The sequence below is a fragment of the Hemitrygon akajei genome, chromosome 11 (genome assembly GCF_048418815.1).
Source record: "Hemitrygon akajei chromosome 11, sHemAka1.3, whole genome shotgun sequence".
NCBI classification, from domain to species: domain Eukaryota; kingdom Metazoa; phylum Chordata; class Chondrichthyes; order Myliobatiformes; family Dasyatidae; genus Hemitrygon; species Hemitrygon akajei.
Window position 1 is genome coordinate 27,504,136 of NC_133134.1, and position 18,494 is coordinate 27,522,629.

The 18,494-nt window shown below is 42.4% G+C and overlaps 1 protein-coding gene across 1 annotated transcript in view; it reads left to right on the plus strand.

Moving 5' to 3' along the window:
- Window positions 1-18,494, plus strand: part of abcc1 (ATP binding cassette subfamily C member 1 (ABCC1 blood group)) — a 126,966-nt gene that overhangs the window by 64,893 nt on the left and 43,579 nt on the right. The window contains exon 16 of the mRNA XM_073060523.1: window positions 3,463-3,589. Coding sequence (XP_072916624.1) covers window positions 3,463-3,589 — 127 coding nt within the window. The remainder of the gene's footprint in view (window positions 1-3,462; window positions 3,590-18,494) is intronic.

The window sequence follows — 18,494 nt, forward strand, 5'->3', positions numbered from 1 at the left end:
CTTTGAGGTTCATGAGTGATCTCGTTAAATATCTGCAATTGCTGATCTGTCCCTGAACCTATTCTCCCAGTCTACTTTTGTCAGTTTTGTCACTGTACCTTTGTACTTGCCTGAGACAGTTGTTGTTTAATACCTGTTTCTCTTCTTAATACTGAGTTTGATATTTGACTATGCCGTATTCTCTCTTTGCTATGAGATTATTCATTAAATCCATGTCATTACGCAGTGCCAGATCTAATACAGGCTGTGCTCTGGTTGGTTCCACAATTTGTTGCTTTAAGAAGCCTTCTTGAATGCACTCAATGAATGTGTCATTTCTGCTGTGTCATCCATCTCAGTATTTCTCTCAGCAAAGGCATGGCCTGAGTTGCTTAGCTGTTCCTATGGTTTTGCACTTTGCAGAGTTTATCTTGCTCTGTTTCTTTTTCTTCACTGAAACTGCCCTTATCTCAGGAATTAAATTTTTAAATTTATGTAATCTTTCTCTAGCTTCAATCATTAATTCAACAACCTGGTATCTTTGTCAATAGCTGACACCCCACAGCAATCTTGACCTTGCCTTATCAGTAAATTTCCTCTTGTTCAATTTAAATCCCTTTCTCCCAGATAACATAAAGACTGATAAACTTGAGAGACTCTTGTGAGTTCTGAGCCCTTCCTCACGTGTGGCTGAACTATTTTTGATGTTTTGCCACAATTATAATGTAGAAAACTTAGCAGTCAGCTTTGGCACAACTCGCTTTGTCCAACAGCATAGTGGTAATAGCCATATAATCTGTTCAGTGCTCTCAATTGAAGATGGTGATATCGACCATGTCCTCCCCAGTAAAGTAGAGACATACGAATTTTTTGTCTGCCTGACCAAATGGCCTTGGTTTAACATTGTATACCTTCAACTGAACACAAGTGAAATGTGGGCTCAAAATATAATTGTTTATATGAAGGGTCACTTATTAAACATTGAGGAAGATGTGTTAGTCCCTTTTGTTCATGACTTGTCCAGATTTCTTATTCCTTTGCTACTTAATTTGGAAAGTGGGCAGTCGCTTATTGGAAGAGAGGAAAAATTGAACATTGAAAACATTGAACTTGGGCCTGATTCTGGCTATATAATTTTGAGAAATAGAGGGACAATAAACTATTATGTAAATTCATTCACTGAATTATATTTGCAGGTGTAATTACAGTGGCTTAGTTACGGCTAATGCGTTTAAGTTCATTAGTGCACATCAGTGTTTAATAAATTGTTGCAATTCAGTTATGTTTAATTAAATTATTCATAAACACAACTATGATCCAAAGAGATTTAGACATGAAAAGTATTCTCCAGCACCTTTGCAAAAGCATTTACTGGTTTATTTGGGCTTGAGTGCATATACTAAGTCCTACTTTTCCATACTTTTCCTTTTAACACCTTAAAGTCATCTCTCTGGATACATTTTCTTTCCAGACTGAAACACCAGATTGCTTCAGACTTACATCAAATGCACACTTTCACACTCAGCATGTTTGCATTTATTTTCCCTGTAATTCTCGTTAAATACAGGTAAACTGACTCTTGAAGCTTAGATTAATATTTGTCACATGCACATCGAAACATACAGTGAAATGCAGCATTTGCATTAACAACCAATACAACGTAAGGATGTGCTGTCGCCACATATTCTGGTGCCAACATAGCATGCCAAGATGTTCAGTACAACAGCACAAGCAGCATCAACAATGCAGCAACACAACAACAGCAAAACAAATCCTTTCCTTCCCACTCACGCAGACAGGCCTCCATCTTCAGGACAGGCTGTCTATGGGCCTCCAGTGGACTTGCAGCATCGGGCTTCACCTTCCCAAGTGGGCTTGTAGATCAAGGGCTTTGGCCATCAGGACTTGACTTCTGGACTTGCCAACTTCAGTCTTCAACTTTTTGTCTTCAATCTTCATATCAAATCCAGGACTTGCCGATGATGGGATCCTGAACTGCAGCCCTTGAACTCCAGGCTCTTGGAATAACCAGCGTAGGGGGTCACCAGCCCTTGTGGCTGCAGCCTTCACAGATCTCCAGTCTCGGGACCTGCTGATCCACGGGGACTTGCCTACACAGTGGGGGGGGGGGGGTGGGGAGGGGGGGGAAATGCCAGCACTCATCCTCCATGGTCTTTGTCCATGGCGATTGCTGGCCTTCAGTCCACAGAGTGCTCCAATCTGAACTCCAGCTTGACCTCTAACTTTGGCACTTCCCTGTCTCCAAACCCTAACCTGACTTTGCTTTGTCCTCAAAACCTAAGCCATGACCTCAATGGAGACCACAGCTCGTTGCCGTCTTGACCTGAAGCTATCACAACTTATCTTCTGAATGGATATTCTAATCATAAAGCACAAATTGTCATTTTAAACAAATTGTCATCATAGACTTTCGGCAGTTATAACTTCTGGAAGCTTGGAGTAGTGGGAATTGAAGAGTTTCATTGTGTGCAAGGTGATTATTTAATCAGTTTGCATTGCTTCTTGATTTTGTGAAGCAAATTAAGTCACCCAGAGGTAACATTAGAAAAATAGTTGGACAATTTTTGATTAAATATGTGTAATGCTCTGCTTAAGATTTTTACTGCTATGCTGTAGGTATTATATTTTAGCAGTTCCGTAAAAGCAGTGCATTCTGCTTTTAGTATGTTTGGGTTTTTGGCTAAAGATAAGGGGCTATAATGTTCAACTTAGGAACGTTGTGTCAACCAATCAGGGTGGTGGAATTGGGAGAAGGTTCTAGAGAAGGCTGGCTGGAGAGAGGTTTGTGATGGACACTGGTGGGGTTCTTAGTCTTTTTGGGTGGGAGCTCTGGAGAGGATAGGAGGGAAGGTGGCTGAGGATGCCATCCCTTTTGCACAAGGTGCTTTGTGCAGATGAATGGCTCCAAGGAGGAAGGGCCAATACTCCTGAGAGAGTGCCTGTTTGTTTGAGATGGATTTTGAAACTAAGTTTAGAATGTGGTGTGTGCTTTCACACAGACTGTGGGTCCAGTGTGTGAGTTAAAGATGACTCCAGTATGAGATCCAGCTTTGTCTGCACCTTTGGTCTGGGTTAACAGTAATGGGCCCATCTAAGTATACTTTCTTTATAATTTTATGCAGTGAATGATTTGTTATTTAATGCCGACAGATAATTGTATAAAGGTAGTATTTACACAGCATTCACTCAAATCGAGGTTTGTTTAATCAGAACATCATGTTCCTGTTTGGTTGGACCCCAAATGATATTGACCCTAGATGCCTGTTATTTATGACGGGTGCCTTTCTCACTGATGAGTCCTGTAGCTGTTAGTGGGGCCGGCAATGAGCCAAGTTTCCATATGAGCCTGGTGAGGCTCATCAATTTGCTGATATCAGCCATTCTTCCCAAAAAGGAAAACTACCTTGATTCATTTTTGTTACTTAATTCTTAATCTTGTGTTTCTGTTCTCTTTTTACATAGCATTGATATAGAAATTCCAGATGGCTTTCTTGTGGCTGTTGTGGGACATGTTGGATGTGGAAAATCTTCCCTACTCTCTGCATTGCTTGGGGAAATGGAGAAAATAGAAGGCTATGTTGCTGTTAAGGTAAAACATCTTTCTGCTCATAATTAAAATGAAAAGTAAGCTAAAATGTGAAACAAAAGGGTTATTATATCCGGGGGACTGGATTATAAGAAGGGAGACACTTTAGTTGCCTGCATGTAATCGATAAGGCAGCAACTGCTGATTCTTTTTTTTTGTTGCTCGTAACTGATTTTGTCATTCATTGGGTTATAATGTGTGTAATCCTTTGATGTGGTCAGGCAGTTACAAGAACTTTCCACCACTAAAAATGTAATTACACTCAGTCAGCCGTATTGGGAAGGTCTTGTTGCCTGCATATCCAACACAAATTTCCAAAACAAACACTTCATTCCAAGCTCTTCTGTGGGAGGAAATTTACTAGGCAGAGAAGAATATTGAAGCATACCATAGAGCAAATACAGCAAGTTTCCTTGGAAAGAGTTCATGGTCTCCACTGACTTGCCTTGTGATTGCTCATAGTGATGAAAGAGCATGCCTGGGGTTACTGAGCATTTTGAGGCCATGCACCAGGAGTGCACAGAAGACCTGCGTAAATTGGTGTAAGGATCATCACATCACAAATAACCCATCTCATTGGCTTCCCCCTGCGTCATCGATGGAAGAGTCTGTAGTTCCCACATTGACCTCACTAGCCACAAAATCAGTGCAAAAGCAAATCGCCTTCAACCCCAAAGCGCTACCTCAGAAGAAGATGATTTGCATTTCACGTGATGTATCATTGTACTTAACAGGTTATAAGAACCTCTGGTTGTTCAAACCTTCTGACAACTGCCTCTGTCTCACAAGTGAATGTTCTCATAGCAGTAGATTTAGGAAGCATGTCTTTGGATCTGAAGTAGCTGTAGGGTGATATTTTCATGGCAAAGTCAATCTGTCATGGCTGATGCTGAACAATGATACATAATGTACCCAACTGTTGATGATCAATTAATTGCTTTGGTTAATTAATGAAACTTGGTGTATGATCGCCCTTGAGGACCTGGCTTTGTCCCATTTGGACTGTAGAGCCATGAGGGAGAAACTAGCCAAAGTTGACTGGAAGAATACCCCAGCAGGGGTGACTGTGGAACAACAATGGCAGGTGTTTCTGGGAATAATACAGAAGCTTGCAGGATCAGTTCATACCAAAGAGGAAGAAAGATTCTAAGGGGAGTAGGGGGCGACCATGGCTAACAAGGGAAGTTAAGGACAGTTTAAAAATAAAAGAGAATAAGCATAATATAGCAAAGATGAGCAGAAAGCCAGAGGATTGGGAAACTTTTAAAGAGCAACAGAAGATAACTAAAATGACAATACGGGGAGAAAAGATGTGGTACGAAGGTAAGCTAGCCAAGAATATAAAGGAGGATAGTAAAAGCTTCTTTAGGAATGTGAAGAGGAAAAAAAATAGTTAAGACCAAAGTTGGGCCCTTGAAGGCAGAAACAGGTGAATTTATGATAGGGAACAAGGAAATGGCAGATGAGTTGAACAGGTACTTCGGATCTGTCTTCACTAGGGAAGACACAGACAATCTCCCAGATGTAATAGTGGCCAGAGGACCTAGGGTAACAGAGGAACTGAAGGAAATTCACATTAGGCAGAAAATGGTGTTGGGTAGACTGATGAGATTGAAGGCTGATAAATCCCCAGGGCCTGATGGTCTGCATCCCAGGGTGGCTCTAGAAATCATGGATGCATTGATAATCATTTTCCAATTGTTACGTAACCTCGTAACCAGGTAACTTACCAGCAAAGATAGCGGGATCAGCTGAGTCGGATGCTACTATTTTCAAATGTTTTATTCAAAAAGGGGCACAAACGTATGGTTAATACAAAACATTCAGATCATATACATCGTCAAAACTCCAATCTAAAACACCGGTGTAATAATAATCAATCAGAAATAAGCTCTATAGTTGTCTAGGGGATAATACTGAGTCCAATTGAAATATAAAGAGTCACTCAGAAGTCTGCAGGCTTTTCCCTTTTGGGAACCGCTGGGGTTTCACGTTGTGGAGAGAGAGAGATGGTTGAGAAAGGATAAACACTTGCCCGTTGTCTTTGCGGAGCAAATCCTTGGAATCAGGGGAGCGGGCTTCCCCGTTGTTTGTTAAAAGCGGTCTTCCGTTGGTTCCAGCCACAGATTTAAAATTCGGAATCTAACGCACGTGGCTTCCTTCAAAATGGCTTCCTGCTCCCACGGGAATCGGTATCGTGCTTCCTTGGTGTCTCCTTGATGCGTCTGAGGGTTGTCCCCCCCTCAGACCCTCCTTTATACTTCTTCACGGGATCGCAGGTGTCAATCAGGTTGCAGGTGATGCGATCTCTCTCTCAACCAGCCCACTTTGCCCGAGGGCTTTTCACGTGGTCTCCATGAGACAATAGTCAATGTCGCCTTTATTCTGCTTCTCGGGAGAACGTGGTCTTCCGCACGTCTCTCTCTCTCTCTCTCCCATTTCCTGTGTCTATTCAGCACGTCTCTTTCTCTCTTGGGTCAGTTGACCCCCCCTTGACTAGGGCTCTTGCGATTCTCACAAAGGAGGGGGCCGAGGTCATAACACCTCCCCCAATAGCAGGTTTTTTACCAGCGGTTAAAAACAGGTTGGTACAGGACTTTTTTTTTTTTGAATCTACATACTACACAAGCTTTTCTCTTCACAGAGTACTACCGTTATACATTCAAGTCAGTATCTAAACAGGTAACAAGTACAGTGCCCCTTTCTTTAATACCTTAACCTCACGTGCCATACTAAAGTCTGGTAGCATCAAACTTCAGCTTAATAACCACCTTATTTATTTATTTTCTTCAGCAACATAACTAAGGGGGTGTGATCTTAGCTTAGGTGCATCTACAAAAGTTTATACAAATACTAATCGTTTCGGTCGTGGTATTTCACCGGCAGGTCTCCCAAAGGGTGGTCTTTATTATTCACAGGCTTTGGCGCGAACCCGTACAACCGGCGTTGTGGTTTACAAAGGGCATTTCTATTACCCATCGCCTTTTCCCGGTGAGTCCCCCCGTGGGGACTGCGAGTAATTTGGCAAGGTACTCTCCCGCCTTTCCTTCCCACAAGGGTTATGCTCTTAACTCCGTGTCCACCCAGGTAGTTAGCCCTTCTGCCAAGACCATACAGGCTGATGTGTTTCAGGGTGAACCTTTCCCCCTGGCTGCATTTAAATTTCGGCTTCCTCGCAGCGCTTTCTTGAATAACAATAGTGTGTGAGGCACCTTTACATTCCAAATCAACCCGTAATTGGTGCGTAGGCATCATTTTAGACTTTAACCTTTTTCCCTTCGAGTTGGGAACTACAGATTTACCGTTCTCCCCCACAACAACAGTTACCTCCCCATTCATAAACTCCACATTAACTCTGAACACTCCCCTCAGCACAACCCTCTGGGGACTCGCACTCCCCAAGGTTAACCCTTTCTTCCCCGAACCAAGCCTATCTGATCCAAAAGGACGGCCGTCTCGTCCAGCTGAGTCAAATACCTCAGCTTTTTCCTGAGCTCCGTGACTAGGTTCAGCACCATGTGCATCCCCATCTTGGACACACTCAAACGGGACATTGGCCTCTTCCAGGCTTTCAACACCCGTACCTTTTTCAAATTCTAACGTCCCCCGATCCTTCCAGTTACTCTCTAGGCAGCCCCCCGTTGGGGAAGGCGCAACCCTGCGAGCTGAAACAACCTCCTCGGCCATTTCAGCTGACTTCTCCACAGCAAGGATACCCTTTCTCTCTAAGACTGCCCTCATTTCACTCTCGGGACCATCGGGAACACCTTTAGAACTCTCAACTTCTCCAAACAATTCTGCCAAACCAGACAGATCAACCATGTCCAATTCTGGACCTTTTAACAGCTTTATCTGTTTGTCATCTTTATTTCATACCTCTAGGACCTTTCTCTTCACTAAGGGGAGGGCTATCTCCTCGCCCTTACCCCCTTTTACGTTACTATTCCTCGTTCTACCGCCCTCGAAACCCTCGTGGCACAGGGTCGGTAAAAACGTCTGAGTCAATTTTAAACTGCTCGCTTTCTCAGCTGTCGTTCTCGACAGGCTGCGAGTGTCCGCGCATGCGGGATAGCTCGGGGACTCTATGGGCGGGGCCTCAACACGCACCGGTCGGCGGGTCATAGTCATGGCTGACCAAACTTTTCCTCCTGCTAAATCGTTTCCAAGGAGGACATCCACATCAGTTCTCGGGAATTCTGATGGCACCCCCATTTCAACTGATCCATACACCAGCTCACAATCCAAAATGACCCTACGCAAAGACACCCTTTCTGTCCCTTTTCCTATTCCTCTCAGGGCTACCTCGCCCGTCGGAGGTCCGAATTGTAATACGTTACGGCTAATTAATGATAGCTCCGCCCCCGTGTCTCTCCAAATCCGTACGGGGATAGGCAGGTCCCCCTTCCTCACAGACACGGTTCCGTGTGACATATAAATCTCCGACCCCTCGCGCTCTCTGCTCCCCTGGGACCCTCTTGCCGATTTTCTGATTACCACTGCACACCCGATAGGAATCGCTGCTTTCCCTCTCTCTGGCTCCTTTCTTGGAGCAAAGCATTTTGATGCAATATGACCCACCTTCCCACAATTAAAGCAGGTTAAACCAGGGGGTCTCCAGGTTTCCTGTCTGTTATCCTCACTTTTTCTGCTAGCTCCCGGCGGGATCTCCGCCTCAGCCGGCGGGCTTTCCCTGCCGTTCCGACGGTCTCTTGGGTAACTTTTTGGCGAGGAAAACTTTGGCTTGTGGGTTAGGGCATATTCATCTGCGAACCTAGCAAGTTCTGAGATGGACTGATTCGACCTCTTATTTAAATACACCCGGATCTCTTCCGGAACACAACCTTTAAATTCCTCAACCAAAAATAACTCCCTGATACGCCCATAATTCTCGGCCACCTTTTCCGCGGTGCACCAGCGATCCACGAGCACATCCTTCTCGTGGGCTAGCTCGGTATACGTTTGATTCCACCCTTTCCTTAAATTTCGGAACCTTTGTCTATACGCCTCAGGTACTAACTCGTAACCTCGGAGAATGGCCTCCTTTACTTGATCATAATTCCCTTCCCTTTCTGGGGGCAGCGCGGCATATACCCGCTGTGCTTTCCCTCGTAACACACTTTGTAACAACGCCACCCACTGCTCTCTGGGCCACTTCTGATTCATTGCCACCTTTTCAAAAAGCAAGAAATAACAATCAACATCCGTCTCCTCGAACGGGGGGACCAACCTCAACGCCCGACTAACATCAAACCCCTCCTCTCTCTCTTGCCCTTGAGCTCTTTGCTCTTGCTTTCGCCTGTCCAGCTCCAATTCATGGCTCCTTTGTTTCTCTTTCTCTTCTGCTTCTGCTTCTAGCTGCTTTAGCTGGAGCTCATGACCCCGTTTCATCTCTAATTCCTTTAGTTTGAACACATGCTCCCTTTCCTCAGCCTTTTCCTTTTCCTTTGCAGCCCGTTCCTCAGCCTTTTCCTTTGCAGCTCGTTCCTCAGCCTTTTCCTTTGCAGCCCGTTCCTCAGCCTTTTCAGCTGCTTCTAGCTGCTTTACTTTAAGATCATGGTCCAACCTTGCTTTCTCCAACTCTGCCTGATCTGTCCCACTCGCTAATCTCTTTTCGGGGATATTTTCCAAATCCTCAGCTGCAAACACCTTCTTCCCAACGTAATACTGTTGTATGACCCTTCGCACTTCCTGCTTTTTCATTGCTGGCTTCACCGCTGTGAGGTCTAACGCCTGCGCCAAATTTACCAAGTCTGATTTTGTAGCCTTCCCTAGCGCCTCTACCGTCGGGTTTCTCGTAAATTCATCCACATCCATCTTTGCTGGTTTCCTGTCTGGCTACCTGCATAACCAGATTTAAGTTTGGACTTACAGCCCGATTCACTGACCCTCCCCTTTGGTTTCAAATTCCGGGCGAGCCCCCACTTGTTACGTAACCTCGTAACCAGGTAACTTACCAGCAAAGATAGCGGGATCAGCTGAGTCGGATGCTACTATTTTCAAATGTTTTATTCAAAAAGGGGCACAAACGTATGGTTAATACAAAACATTCAGATCATATACATCGTCAAAACTCAATCTAAAACACCGGTGTAATAATAATCAATCAGAAATAAGCTCTATAGTTGTCTAGGGGATAATACTGAGTCCAATTGAAATATAAAGAGTCACTCAGAAGTCTGCAGGCTTTTCCCTTTTGGGAACTGCTGGGGTTTCACGTTGTGGAGAGAGAGAGATGGTTGAGTAAGGATAAACACTTGCCCGTTGTCTTTGCGGAGCAAATCCTTGGAATCAGGGGAGCAGGCTTCCCCGTTGTTAGTTAAAAGCGGTCTTCCGATGGTTCCAGCCACAGATTCAAAAATCGGAATCTAACGCACGTGGCTTCCTTCAAAATGGCTTCCCGCTCCCACAGGAATCGGTATCGTGCTTCCTTGGTGTCTCCTTGGTGCGTCTGAGGGTTGTCCCCCCCTCAGACCCTCCTTTATACTTCTTCACGGGATCGCAGGTGTCAATCAGGTTGCAGGTGATGCGATCTCTCTCTCAACCAGCCCATTTTGCCCGAGGGCTTTGCACGTGGTCTCTATGAGACATTAGTCAATGTCGCCTTTATTCTGCTTCTCGGGAGAACGTGGTCTTCCGCACGTCTCCCTCTCTCTCTCCCATTTCCTGTGTCTATTCAGCACGTCTCTTCCCCTCTTGGGTCAGTTGACCCCCCCTTGACTAGGGCTCTTGCGATTCTCACAAAGGAGGGGGCCGAGGTCATAACACAATGTTCCATAGATACAGGATCAGTTCCTGAGGATTGGAGGGTAGCTAATGTTATCCCAGTTTTTAAGAAAAGAGGGAGAGAGAAAACAGGGAATTATAGACCAGTTAGCCTGACATCAGTGGTGGGGAAGATGCTGGAGTCAATGATAAAAGATGAAATATCGGCACATTGGATAGCAGTAACAGGATTGGTCTGAGTCGGCATGGATTTACGAAGGAGAAATCATGCTTGATTAATCTTCTGGAATTTTTTGAGGATGTAGCTATGAAAATGGAGAAGGGAGAGCCAGTGGATGTAGTGTACCTGGACTTTCAGAAAGCCTTTGATAAGGTCCCACATAGGAGATTAGTGGACAAAATTAGAGCACATGGTATTGGGGTTAGGGTACTAACATGGATAGAAAATTGGTTGGCAGACAGCAAACAGAATAGGGATTAACGGGTCCTTTTCAGAATGGCAGGCAGTGACTAGTGGGGTACCGCAAGGCTCGGTGCTGTGACCGCAGCTAGTTACAATATATATTAATGACTTAGATGAAGGGATTAAAAGTAACATTAGCAAATTTGCAGATGACACAAAGCTGGGTGGCAGTGTGAAATATGAGGAGGATGTTAGGAGAATGCAGGGTGACTTGGACAGGTTGGGTGAGTGGGCAGATCCATGGCGGATGCAGTTTAATGTGGATAAATGTGAGGTTATCCACTTTGGTGGTAAGAACAGGAAGGCAGATTACTATCTGAATGGTGTCAAGTTAGGACAAGGGGAAGTACAGCAAGATCTAGGTGTCTTTGTTCATCAATCACTGTAAGTAAGCATGCAGGTACAGCAGGCAGTGAAGAAAGCTAAACACAAAGTACACTGCAGATGCTGTGGTCAAATCAACACGTACAAACAATCTGGATAAACCCAGCAGGTTTTGCAGCATCCGTTGAAATGAGCAGTCAACGTTTCAGGCCAAGATCCTTCGTCAGGACTGAAGATACCGGCAGTTGGAGAATTCGATGTTCATACCAAGGGGCTGGAGACTACCCAGACGGTATAGATAGATAGATAGATAGATAGATAGATACTTTATTCATCCCCATGGGGAAATTCAACATTTTTTCCAATGTCCCATACACTTGTTGTAGCAAAAACTCCTTACATACAATACTTAACTCAGTAATAATATGATATGCATCTAAATCACTAACTCAAAAAGCATTAATAATAGCTTTAAAAAAAAAAAAAAGTTCTTAAGTCCTGGCAGTTGAATTGTAAAGCCTAATGGCATTGGGGAGTATTGACCTCTTCATCCTGTCTGAGGAGCATTGCATCGACAGTAACCTGTCGCTGAAACTGCTTCTCTGTCTCTGGATGGTGCTATGTAGAGGATGTTCAGGGTTTTCCATAATTGACCGTAGCCTACTCAGCGCCCTTCGCTCAGCTACCGATGTTAAACTCTCCAGTACTTTGCCCACGACAGAGCCCGCCTTCCTTATCAGCTTATTAAGACGTGAGGCGTCCTTCTTCTTAATGCTTCCTCCCCAACACGCCACCACAAAGAAGAGGGCGCTCTCAACAACTGACCTATAGAACATCATCAGCATCTCACTGCAGACATTGAATGACGCCAACCTTCTAAGGAAGTACAGTCGACTCTGTGCCTTCCTGCACAAGGCATCTGTGTTGGCAGTCCAGTCTAGCTTCTCGTCCAACTGTACTCCCAGATACTTGTAGGTCTTAACCTGCTCCACACATTCTCCATTAATGATCACTGGCTCCATATGAGGCCTAGATCTCCTAAAGTCCACCACCATCTCCTTGGTCTTGGTGACATTGAGACGCAGGTAGTTTGAGTTGCACCATATCACAAAGTCCTGTATCAGTTTCCTATACTCCTCCTCCTGTCCATTCCTGACACACCCCACTATGGCCGTGTCATCAGCGAACTTCTGCACATGGCAGGACTCCGAGTTATATTGGAAGTCAGATGTGTACAGGGTGAACAGGACCGGAGAGAGTACGGTTCCCTGTGGCGCTCCTGTGCTGCTGACCACTGTGTCAGACCTACAGTCTCCCAACCGCACATACTGAGGTCTATCTGTCAAGTAGTCCACTATCCAATCCACCATGTGAGAGTCTACTCCCATCTCCGTTAGTTTGTGCTTTAAGATCTTGGGCTGGATGGTGTTAAAGGCACTAGAGAAGTCAAGGAATGTAATCCTCACAGCACAACTGACCCCATCTAGGTGAGAGAGTGATTTGTGCAGCAAATACGTGATAGCATCCTCCACTCCCACCTTCTCCTTATACGCAAACTGAAGCGGATCCCGGGCGTGCCTGGTTTGTGGCCTCAGATTCTGTATTATCAGCCGCTCCATGGTCTTCATCACGTGCGACGTCAAGGCAACAGGTCTGAAGTCATTCAACTCCTTTGGTTGTGGTTTCTTCGGTACCGGGACAATACAAGATGTTTTCCACTGTTACGTACCCGTGACACGTGACAGTGGTACCCTTGTCACGTGACTGGGGTTGAAGTTATACTGGACATGAGGTAATGGTGGAGTGATGTCATTTTCCCGCCAGTAGAGGTCATGTGACAGGTTTTTTCTACAGAGTATAAAAGGGAGACCCACCCTGTCAGGTGGGGCAGTTCGTGGCAGGATTTACCAAGATGACTTCATGTTGCTGCGTGATTTAATGTGATGACGCAGTTTAGTTAAAAATGAAGTTTTGTTAATGCCTAAAGTTTAAAAGGTCAGAGCCAACGGTTTCTTTGCTGATGGAGAGTGAAGAAAAGTTTGGAAAATGGAAATTGAGAAGAATCGATTTTCGATGGATTGACTTCGACCTTGTTTGATCCTCATTCGGAAGGATTTCGTTTACTATTCTCACGATAGTCTCCGCTGGAAAAAGCGGGAGATTGAGAATATTGTGAATGCAAGGTCAGTCACTTTAAGTTGTTATATTTAATAAAATTCGACGTGGGAGTTCGACGCTGGGAATCGAAGGACATCGACGTGGAAGAGAATTTACATCGCTTTAAAAAGTCTCTCCTTTTAAAAGTACCGTGAGCTTTTGAACTGTCGGCATATCGTTCTTTGAACTTTTTTTTCGGCAATTCGCTTTAGAGAACTGAGTTCTTTTCAATACTGCTTTAAAGACTGTTTGAGACTGCAAAGCTGTTTGAGAACTGTCTGACCAGCTGCCAGCAGCTGAGCTCGGACCATTGTTTGGGTTTGTTTACATTTGAAGGGGGTTTGTTATCAGTGTTTAATAAACGTGTTATTCGTTATAAAACCCCTTGCCTAACTCATCTATATTATTGTTGCCTGAATACGTAACATAAATATGGGGGTACGTCCGGAATTGAATTATTTGAGTTTAATAAGTTTTTTGAATTTTGAGTCGGTGTTTTGGTAACGGGGATTGCTCGATTTTTTTTTGTTTGATTGGCTTGTGAGTGGTATTCGGCAACGATGAATATTGATGAGTTTCTGGATTCGCCAGACGCGGATTTGTTAGCGAAGGCGAAAAAAACTGAAGTGTCTGAGATCGCTAATCGGTTGCATCTTAAAGGGATTTTGCCAACTACGTCAAAAGCTGTAATACAGAGAAAGATCGCATCACATTTTGTGGCTTCGGGTCATTTTGAAGAATCGATTTTAGAATCGTTTCCAATAAGTAATCTGGAGATGCAGTTGCAAATCGAACAAATGATGTTAGAAAGGTGTAAATTGGAATCTGAGCAGAAGAAAAGAGATTTTGAATATGCAATGGAGAAATTAAGGTCTGTGGAACAGTCTTCTGATTCTAGAAAACCGTTTGTTGCTAGCCAAGAAATTAAATTGGTCCCTCCATTTAGTGAAACAGAAGTGGAAAGATATTTTCAACATTTTGAAACTATTGCTCGGATGTCAGAGTGGCCGAAAGATAAATGGTCAGTGTTATTACAGAGTGTAATCAAAGGCAAGGCACGACACGTTTACACAGCTTTAACTGCTGCGCAAGCATTAGATTATGATATTGTGAAAGAAAATATTCTCAAATCGTATGAATTGGTCCCAGAAGCGTACAGGGAAAGATTCAGGAGTTTGAAAAAGTCTGTGGAAAAGACTTATGTGGAATTTGCCTATGATAAAGCTATGTGTTTTGAGAGATGGGTTTCTTCTAAAAATGTAAATGAGGACTATGATACATTGAGAGAGCTGATTTTGATGGAGGAATTTAAAAGAAGCATTCCTGTTGAAGTAAGGACCTACTTAAATGAGAGGGATACTGATAAATTGCAGGACTGTGCTAGATTAGCTGATGAGTATGTTTTAATCCATAAGAATAAATTTCCTCAGGGTAGAATTTTTAAGAGGAAAAATAATATGGAGACTCCAGGTAAATCAGAAATTAAATTAGAGGTTAATGAGAGAGGTAAGGAGGAAGGAAAACCTGTGAAGGAAAGACAGTTTGGTCTTATTTGTAACTATTGTAAGAAGCCTGGCCATGTAATAGCTAACTGTTTCAAATTGAAAAAGAAAGAGAAGGAAGCAGTTACAGATGCTTGTGTGCAACATACTAAAGCACCTGTAAAGTTACAGGGTTTGGTAAACATAAATGAGGATTTGTTAGAGTCTGACAAAGTTAGAAAGGGATATGATCATTTTATAACTGAAGGGTTTGTATCCTTGAAAGAAGGATCTACTCTGGTGCCAATAAAGATTCTTAGGGATACTGGAGCTTCTCAATCACTGATGTTAGATAGTGTGTTGAAGTTTAATGAAGAGAGTGATACTGGTGAGGTAAGTTACATAAGAGGTGTTGGAAGTGATTTTATGCCTGTACGTTTACATGAAGTAAATTTAAAGTCAGGGTTAGTTACAGGATTTGTTAAGGTAGGATTACAGCATAGCTTACCTGTGAAGGGTATTTCTTTATTGTTAGGTAATGACTTGGCAGGTGGACAAGTTTTTCCTGAAGTGCATTTGACAATGGAGTCAGAGGAACCAGAGGTGAATTCTAACACAGATTTTTCCTGTGTTGTGACTAGAGCTATGGCTAAAAAGATTGATGTGCAGAATGAGGTTGTTACTCATGACTGTTCAACTCAGGATTCGAGTTTTGAAGATGTGTCGGAGACTTTCTTACCTTCGTTGTTTGAACAAGGTTCTGGGAGTAAGTCTGACTATGAAGATTTATCTCTGTCTCGGAAGGAGATGATAGCAGAGCAGAATAGAGATCCTGAGATTGTAAAATTAAGGGAACAAGCTTTACTAGGTAGTGAAATTGAGAAGGTGTCAGTAGGATATTACTTGGAAAAAGGAGTGTTGATGAGGAAGTGGAGGTCGCCTACAATTCCTGCAAGTGAGGAATGGAATGTTGTTTATCAGGTGGTTGTTCCTAAAGTTTATCGGAATGAGATTTTGACTTTAGCTCATAGTGTGCCTTTAGGTGGACATCAAGGGGTAAGGAAAACTGTGGACAAGATTTTAAAACATTTTTACTGGCCTGGTCTAAGAAAAGATGTGGCGATGTTTTGTAAGACGTGTCATACTTGTCAAATTGTGGGTAAACCAAATCAGGTTACACCAGTAGCTCCATTACAACCTATTCCAGCATTTGGTGAACCGTTTTCTAAAGTTATTGTAGATTGTGTTGGTCCATTACCAAAGACAAAAACTGGTTATCAGTATTTGTTGACTATCATGTGTACTTCGTCTAGGTTTCCAGAGGCAGTACCACTTAGGAATATAAAAGCTAAAACTGTGACGAAGGCTCTTATAAAATTCTTTACTTATTTTGGATTGCCTAAGGAAATACAAACTGATCAAGGCAGTAATTTTATGTCTGGATTGTTTCAACAGATAGTTTATAAATTGGGAGCTAAGCAAATTACTTCGTCTGCATACCATCCAGAATCGCAAGGTGCCTTGGAGAGGTTTCATTCTACCCTCAAGAATATGATTAGGACATATTGTGTGGAGAATGAAAGTGACTGGGATGAGAGTATAAACTTACTTTTATTTGCAGTAAGGGAATCGGTACAGGAATCTTTAGGTTTTAGTCCATTTGAACTTGTGTTTGGACATAGAGTTAGAGGACCTTTAGCTTTATTGAAGGAACAATGGATTAGTAAGGAAGTGCATACTAATTTGTTGGACTATGTTTTGAAATTTAAGGACAGGTTACATAAAGCTTGTAGCTTAGCCAAGGAAAATTTGAAGTTGGCTCAGGAGAAAATGAAGACTTGGTATGATAAGGAAGCTAGGATGAGGATGTTTAAGCCTGGAGATAAGGTGTTGGTTCTTTTCCCAGTGCAGACAAATCCTTTACAAGCTAGATTTCATGGACCTTATGAAATTATGTCTAGAGTTAATGATGTGGATTATGTAATAAAAACTCCAGATCGTAGAAGGTCAACACAACTTTGCCACATAAATATGATTAAACCATATTTTGAGAAACAATCTGATACTGTGACTGTTGTGGTTAGTGAGAATGAGTTGGATTTAACTGGGAACATGATAGATGATTCATCTGACTTTCATTCTAAATCTAACATTGTTTCTGTTAGGTTACCTAATTCGACTATTTTGGAAAATATGGATGAGAAATTAGCACATTTACAGCTAGAGCAGAAACAACAGATGAAGGAATTGATTTTTAAGTATAAGGATTTGTTTCCAGATGTTCCGAGAAGGACTACTATAGCTTCACATGATGTAGATGTTGGAGATGCCAAACCTATTAAACAACATCCATATAGGATGAACATGGAAAAATGTGAACTTGCTGAGAAAGAAATTGAATACATGTTAGAGAATGATATTATTAGACATTCTAACTCGAATTGGAGTTCGCCATGTGTTATGGTGCCAAAACCTGATGGTAGTATTAGGTTTTGTACGGACTATAGGAAGGTGAATGCTGTAACGAAAACAGATGCATATCCAATTCCTAGAGTAGATGATTGTGTAGATAAAGTTGGGAAAGCAAAGTTTCTTACAAAGATTGATTTATTGAAAGGGTATTGGTGTGTTCCATTAACGGACAGAGGTAGAGAGATTTCTGCATTTGTAACTCCATCTGGGTTATATGAGTATAATGTTCTTCCATTTGGGATGAAGAATGCCCCAGGTACTTTTCAGAGGATGATTAATTCTGTGATTCAGGGTTTGAAAGATACTGATGCTTATATTGATGATTTAGTGACAGGAAATGATACTTGGGAAGCACACATTATTGCGGTGGAGAAATTGTTTGAAAAGCTTTCAAAAGCTAACTTGACTATTAATTTAGCCAAGAGTGAATTTGGACATGCTACTGTGACTTACCTTGGTTATGTTGTAGGTCAAGGTAAGGTAGCTCCTGTTCAGGCAAAAGTTCAGGCAATTGTGGAAATTCCCACTCCGACGGGGAAAAAAACTCTCAGAAGGTTTTTGGGAATGGTAGGATATTATCGAAAATTTTGTAAGAATTTTGCTAATGTTGCCCTTCCATTAACTAACCTTCTGCAGAAGAATGTAAAGTTTGTATGGACAGTGTTTTGTCAGGAAGCATTTGAAAAATTGAAAACAATGATATGTGAACAACCTGTGCTTAAGGCACCTGACTTTGAAAAACCTTTTTCATTAGCTGTAGATGCTAGTGATGAAGCTGCGGGAGCAGTATTGATGCAAAGGAATGAAGGTGATGAGGTTGATCATCCAGTAGCTTACTTTTCTAAGAAATTTAATAAGCATCAAAGAAACTATTCAACAATAGAGAAAGAATTGTTATCTCTTGTTTTAGCTTTGGAATATTTTGAGGTATATGTTGGTACAACTCAAAAACCACTTATTGTTTACACTGATCATAATCCGTTAGTTTTTCTGAGTAAGATGAAAAACAAAAACAGAAGATTGTTAAATTGGAGTTTGATGTTACAAGAGTACAATATTGTGATAACTCATATTAAAGGTAAAGATAATGTGGTTGCTGATTGTCTATCTCGATGTTGACTGTACAATGTTTTTTTTTGGAGTGGTTTTTTTTTTATTGTAACACTCCTACTGTATTGTATATTGTGTATGTTATATGATTTATACATTTGTTTTTTTTTCTTGTAAGTAATTGTTAAAATTTTTGTTCTTGTCAGACCAAAAATGTTTTTTTTTGGAGGGAGGTGTT